Below are 7,004 nucleotides of genomic sequence, written 5' to 3' on the forward strand. Positions count from 1 at the left end.
TGTACGTTGTCTCAGGTAATTCGATAGCACGTTTCAAGAGAGGATGGTGAGATGTGTGACATCCTGTAAACCATGTTGTGTGGCTGTCCCTAAATGTAACATATAAGAGTCTTTAAAGGGAATGTTTACCTCCTTGCTAATTTGTCAGTATCATAACATTATCAATGAGACCTTATTGTTATTTTTTTAAACCTACTGCATACCTAATTCTGTATTTTCCAGACACTATGGAGAAAGGAAAAGAAATGGCAGCAGATTGCTCAAGTCATGTGACTGAAGAAAAACTGGGTATTTGCATGAGCAATGGTAGGTGGAGAACATGTTGGGATATTCTCTACCTGCTGTATCTCTTATTAAAAGTTAAGACAGTTCAGATGAGTAGACCTCCCGTATCTGCTTTGTATCTTGTTCTGTGTACTCATTTCCTTGGATGGGCTGCTGTTGCCAGTCTCAGACTTGCAAACCTCCTCAGGAACTTGTGGAGCACTGGTGCGCTAGAGCATGTGTAGTAGTGATGTGATGTCATCAACCTCTCTTCTATATATCTAATCTGAGCTCCTCCCTTTTCCTTATCTGTCTACTGCAGATTCAATTAATATTTAGTATATATATTAGCTAACATGAAAACTAATCTTTCTCACTGGCTTCTGTTACTGTCCTGTGGTGGTCTGAACCGGAAAAGAACTGACTGATAGGATAAATACATTGTCATATAGCTCTAGATTATATATTCTCACTTTTCTTGGTTGGACGCTAGGTCCCATGTTCCTATTATGGATGCTTAGAAATTAGTGTTGAGATCTTTCCTGATATTTGGGCATCTATCACAATTATGATCATATTCACAGCTGTACCTTCAATTTCTTTGACCTAAACTGTATTTTTATTATTTTAATTATTTAAACTTGTTAACTAAAACTTTCTTTGCTATCTGACATCACCTCCACCAAATTGTCAAAGCATAATGTGATCATTTTTATTGCAAATCCCCACTATGACAAAATCCTTGTTGTTATAGTTTCAGACTTTCCTCTTCTGACAGATGAAAAGTTTGATTTTGACCTTTCACTCTCTCCAGCAAGGTAAGTGAAGGGTCTACAGGTAAATATACCTTTAAAATGGATGTGTGTAAGGTGCTGGGCTGACTTACTTTTCTTCATAGTGGAAATGAAGATGAAGTTTTTGTTGGACCTTTGGGACACAAAGAAAAATGTATTGCTGCCAATGTTGAAGCAAAAAAAAGTGATGAAAAAAGGAGTATGCCTGCTTCTGATGATAAACTTGTGTGGAGTCCACTTACAGGAGAGAAATTTGTTGAAATTTTCAAAGAAGCTCGTTTGTTGGCACTGCAAATAGAGACTGGAAGCAAGAATGAACAGCCTAAAATAAGCCAATCAGAAGAACGAGAAAACAAGATTATAGAAAAATTTGTGGAGGATTCAAAGTCAAAATTGAAAATACTGAGAAACCAAACTATAGAGAAAAGTCCTAGGGCTGTTAAAAGGGAGACATACTGTGTGCAGGATAGCCCAGCATGCCAGCTGCCACCTTGTTTTCAGAAGGAATCGGATAAACTTTTGTCAGATGGCAAAACACATGCTCTTCATACTCCTCCAAACAGAAGCCCTGTTAAAATTCGTGGATCTCCTACAAACATTGCCAGTTCACCTCTGACACAAGAACAGAAAACTAAGGAAAGAAATACAAAGACAACTGGCAAACTGCCAATGGCAAAAACTTCATCTACTTCTGGAAAAAGGAATTTGTTGACTGTTGAAAAGGTAAAGACAGCTTCTGGGCAACAATGTTTTCTTTAAACATCGCCTTTGTGTGTTTTAGGAATGCTTAAACTGTCTGCAAGCCTTTATTTTTAAAAGTGAACTTCAGTCTGATGTTTCTCTACCTCAGATCCTCAGGCAGGAAACATTACATATAAAAAAGAAAAGTCAGGACAGATACTGTGGTATGGTAGCCAACTAGTTTGTTTATTATGACAATATAGAGCATCTGCAGGTAAATTTCCATTGTATTCTGGTTTTGTGAATACCATCGTTCCTGGCTAAAACATGTTTTGTTGCTAGTAATGTTACTGCACTGTTCTTAGTGACTTAATGTGCAAAAATGCCATTGTTTACTGTTAACTCTTGTCAACCCGAGGGGGAACCACAATTATTTTGATAGGACAGGAATACCTTTTAGGTCTCGTTCTGTCCACAACTTGTCTCAATCATGAAAAGCACTGATTAATGGTATTGCATTTAGGATGTGGCTATGTAACTAACTGAAAATGTATTTTAGGATAGCAAGGAAATGGTTGTGTTAGTGACCTCGTGTGCACAAATCCCAGTCTCTAGACAGAATATCTTTTGGGTTGTATTGCTCTATACCTTATGGCTTATGCTCCAGTATGTACTGCAGATTTTACTGAAAATGTGATATTGGCTCCTTGAGAACCATCACCTATAGAAAATAGGGGACCCTTTGATTCATTTGTGGTATAAGACCCTTCTTGATTTTGGGTGCTGTGAGAAAAGGCACAGTCTTAATGCTTTAACTAGACAAATTGTACACCACTGTCTATTTAGACAGCTTGGATGATGCAGTCTACTACTGTAATATCTCATCTTTTGGAAAGCTAGAGTAAAGCAAAAGAATATGAAGTAAATGGAGATCTCATAGTTGTAAGGAGCAGCTGTTACAGTATGTAGATGAACATGATTATATGAAATTTGTGCTGATGAATTGTTGGCAGAACTGTCCTTAGGCTGATGCCCAGTATCTGGGTTCAGGCATGTTCTACTACTTAGCAAATACACTCACTAGACTAACTTTAAACTACATTAGTCTAAAGACTAAGGACTTGACTGGGTTCAAAGGCTTCTTCACTGACTGTTTTCCTGGCTTCTTAACAAAATTGATTTGTGTAAAAAAAAAAAAAAAAAAAAAGCTTTATAGTGTTTCTAGAAACACTAGTAGCTTTTAAAACTTTGTATTGAAATTTGCAGCCCAAACCAGGAAAACACACTAGTATTTCTACAAAAAGAGACTTGAAGAGCATGGGGTCATCTGAAGATCTAATTTCTGATAAATCTAGTGCTGCTTCAGATGTCTTTGAATCTTCGTTCAGTGGCAGTTCGTCAGTTCAAGACAAAAAAGCCCTTCCTGCACCAAGTAAGGTAATTGCAAGCATTCTTAAAATGAAAATAATTTTTGTGATGTTCTGATGAAAAAAACTGAATGTAGTTTACTTTCTAATTTAAAGCTATATTGTTGTGTCTAATGGTTTTAAGGAAAAGTAGTCTCTGTTTTGTAATTGCCGTTCTTGAATGTGTGTTCTAAGTCTATAACACAATGATCATACTTACGAGCAACTATAAACCTGTTGGATTAACAAGCATTACCTGTGGTTTTAAAGCACTGGCTGCAGGAAAGTGATCAGCAATTTTCTGTAAGAAAGTTTTGGATGTGTGTAGTTAACTATACCATATGAAAAGGTTGCCATAACTTGTATGAACGTAGAATACCTATAGCTGTCAGGAGTTGTTTTGAAGCTTTAGACATCTACTTCTATGCTGCATGCCACTTCACAGAATCACAGAATGGTTGATGTTGGAAGGGACCTCATGAGGCCATCTGGTCCAGCCAGCCCCCTGCTCAAGCAGGACTACCTAGAGTCAGTTGCCCATGATGCTGTCCAGACGGCTTTTGGATATCTCCAAGGAGGCAGACTCAACTTCTTCTGGCAACCTGTGCCAGTGCTCGGTCACCCTCACAGTAAAGTGTTCCCTGATGTTCAGAGGGAACCTCCTGTGTGTCAGTGTGTGCCCATTGCCTCTGGTCCTGTCACTGGGCACCACTGGACGCTGTCTTTTCACATATTTGTATATATTGAGATCCACCTTGAGCATTCTCTTCTCCAGGCTGAACAGTCCCAGCTTTCTAAACCTTTCCTCAGATGGGATGTGCTCCAGTCCCTTAATCATCTTAGTGGCCCTTTGCTGGACTCTTTCCAGTAGCTACAAATGGCTCTCATATTGGGGAGCCTAGAACTGGACACAGATCTTCAGGTGTGGCCTCCCCAGTGGTGAGCAGAGGGGAAGGACCACCTCCCTCAACCTGCTGTCAACACTCTTCCTCATGCAGCCCAGGATACTGTTAGCATTCTTTGCTGCAGGGGCACGTTGCTGGCTTGTGTTAAACTTGTCCACCAGCACTCCCAAGGGCCTTTTCTGCAAAGCTGCTTTCCAGCTGGTTGGTGCCCAGCATATACTGGTGCCTGGGGTTACCCCTTTTATTCTTTAATCCCTTTAAGTCCATACTCAAGTTTGTGGCAGGAATAAAAGTAACAGTCCACATCCTAGATCTGATGTTCCAGTTCTGTATAGTAACCTAGATATAATGAACTGTTTCTAAGAAAATTCACTTTTTAAACTGTAATCTGAAGAATGAACTTCTCCAAAATTCACAAATAAGAAGCTATAATACCAAGAAAATGCATGGCAAAATAATGTGTTAAATAGGTTTTTTTTGTTTGTTTTTGAACAAACTATATTCTCTGATTCAGCCTGGCTTAAAGAAGATAACACATCTGAAACTTCCTGGTGTTGCCAGTGGTCTCACAAGAAAGACTACTTCATCTTCATCATCAGTTTCCAGCACGAACTCAAATCTGAATTCAAGTTTACCCATTTCTCCCATAGGAAAAAATGGTAATCACTCTTAATGCAGATTTATGCCACAAATCAATTTTAAAGTAGCTAAGCATGTCTTGGACTGTGGGTTTGGATATGTTTTAATATGTCCAGTACATATAAGCAGTAAGAAATGTTTTGAATGGAGAACAAAATTTTGTAGGCTAGCCCAATAAATCCCTGTGGACTAAAGACTTCTATCATTTGTAAAACCTAGATTCATGTAAGCCTGATGCCTACATGTGAGGGTCTGACCCAGCTGGAAAGCAAACTTATTCAGGGAGTAAGTTTTCAGTAGTTGTATGTGTTCTCATTAAACTTGAGTATTTTGAACAAATTTAAATGCTGTAAGTTGGTGGCTTTTTCCTGTGAGTGTAATTATTCTGCTTAGTCAAAAACTTAGCAATAAGCGATGATTTAGAAGTATAACTTCACTTTCTATTTCAGAAAAATCAAGCATGTCTTCAAAAGCTAGTGTGAGTGGCTCTAAGCTTTCATCTAGTACAAACAGACTGGCCCTTGTCAGACCTGCCAGTGTGTCATCTCTGCAGGCTGCGAATACTGAGAAATCCAGGAAACAAGCAAGATCAACTAGTACTCCCAAAATATCTAGTGCTGTAAGCTTGGCTAAATCTTCAGCTTCTGCAGCATCGTCTGAGTCTGTAGGCAGTGGAATTCAGAGGGTGAGCTCTGTTCCCAGTCTGCAGAAGCTATGTCAGCAGAATAAAGATGGAAGTGAAACAAAAGGAAGCCTGTGTCCAAAGCCCAAGGCTAGAGGTTTGTCCGTTCCTACAAGTCAAACTAAGGTTCCAGTGAAGACTGGAGGTAAGCACAGACTTTGCATGACCTGTCTTCTAGCTTGGCTATTAAAAGCAAACGTTACCTTGAATGCTTGTTATTTGTTTCATTATGCTTCTGTCCACCTCTTGGAAGGAATTAGTATTTTAACGGAAAGGTATCTGTTATTAAAAAACCAAATACGACTCTGGATAGTAATTAACAAAACTTTTCTATTTAGATACACCACCAAACAAATCAGCATCAAAAGTAACGCCATCTCTTGGATTAACATTTTGTGGCACACTTGGAAGGTAGGGCTTAACTGAAAATTGAATGTACCGATGCATGCTTCTTAGAATGTAACACGGTTTGGTATTGCAACAATCTTTAAAAGTTCTAACTTTGTCTAGTCCATAGAGACCCTCTAGGTTACCTGTGTTAATGTCTATTGGAACATATTTTAAAAAAAAACCACCAAAACTAAACCAACCTCCCCCACTCTCCTCAGAAGAGGGTTTTCTTTGCAGTGCTAAATAGACTGGAGTGATTCCTAAAAGAGTTTTTATGAAGTAAAGCCCTTACTATGATGTGATTATCAACTTTGATTACAGTTCCCTTAATGACCAAAGGGAAACTGATTTCTATTGTTTGGTACAATAGTTTGAATAAAACTATTTCTAGAAGCTTTTGGCTAACACATGTTCCTTTTTTAGTGCCATAGCAGTCGGCACTCCTGCAAAAGCCTCAGAAGATGCGATCTTTCAGAATTCTTGTTTTCCTGAGAGGTCTGTCTCCATGACTCCTGCCAGTCTGAAACGGTCTGGCTTACCTACACCTGTTCGTCGTATCTCAGGATTTCCAGCAGTGACTCCTAAAACTGCACCAAGAATGGCATTTCCTCTACATGCTGCATCTGTTCGCCAAAGTTCCAGCTTGTCTACCAAAAAGAATCTTACAGCTGGGTAAGACAGAAACCTCCATATATGAAATGAGTATTATAAGCAAACTGCCTCTAAATGAATTTTAGTGACGACTTTCAGGTTTCAAGGACCTCTGCTAAATGTTAGAATAAAGCATTTGAGCGTAGATGCTGTATAGGCCTAATAAAGATTTATATTTTGTGACTAGTAAAATACTGAGATGAATCAATATCAAACATTAAAGAATTATAATCTCTAGTAGGAAGTTATTTGTATTTCTTGAGCTAGCGAGCAACTTAAGACTTGTATCTGATGCTCTGACTGAAAACAAATTTGGTGTTATTAGGCTGTTGCCTTCTGATGAAGGGAAGTAGCTGGTAAAATACATATTACTCTTAACATTTAGTTGACTGAACTTTAGTTTCTGAGCAGGTTTATCTATGTTTCATTTGAAATAATTGCTTGCAGAATGGGCGAATTCTACACTGTTAATTATGTTTGTTTTCTGTGAAAATAATGTTGCCTTCTTCATATTGTCAGCCCAATATCTTCTCACAAGTGCCATATATGTGTATGCAGGCTTGCTTCATGGTTGGTGGAGATGAACAGTATT

At 38.5% G+C, this 7,004-nt stretch overlaps 1 protein-coding gene across 1 annotated transcript in view; it reads left to right on the forward strand.

The window, feature by feature from the left end:
• The first annotated feature begins 227 nt into the window (after nt 1-227).
• Nucleotides 228-7,004, forward strand: part of GTSE1 (G-2 and S-phase expressed 1) — a 9,981-nt gene continuing 3,204 nt past the window's right edge. Inside the window, exons 1-8 of the mRNA XM_009695113.1 lie at nt 228-306; nt 1,019-1,082; nt 1,163-1,781; nt 3,006-3,176; nt 4,565-4,709; nt 5,139-5,516; nt 5,710-5,782; nt 6,185-6,433. Of these exons, the coding sequence (XP_009693415.1) occupies nt 228-306; nt 1,019-1,082; nt 1,163-1,781; nt 3,006-3,176; nt 4,565-4,709; nt 5,139-5,516; nt 5,710-5,782; nt 6,185-6,433 (1,778 nt within the window). The remainder of the gene's footprint in view (nt 307-1,018; nt 1,083-1,162; nt 1,782-3,005; nt 3,177-4,564; nt 4,710-5,138; nt 5,517-5,709; nt 5,783-6,184; nt 6,434-7,004) is intronic.

The sequence above is a fragment of the Cariama cristata genome, unplaced genomic scaffold (genome assembly GCF_000690535.1).
Source record: "Cariama cristata isolate BGI_N322 unplaced genomic scaffold, ASM69053v1 scaffold11822, whole genome shotgun sequence".
Taxonomy (NCBI): domain Eukaryota; kingdom Metazoa; phylum Chordata; class Aves; order Cariamiformes; family Cariamidae; genus Cariama; species Cariama cristata.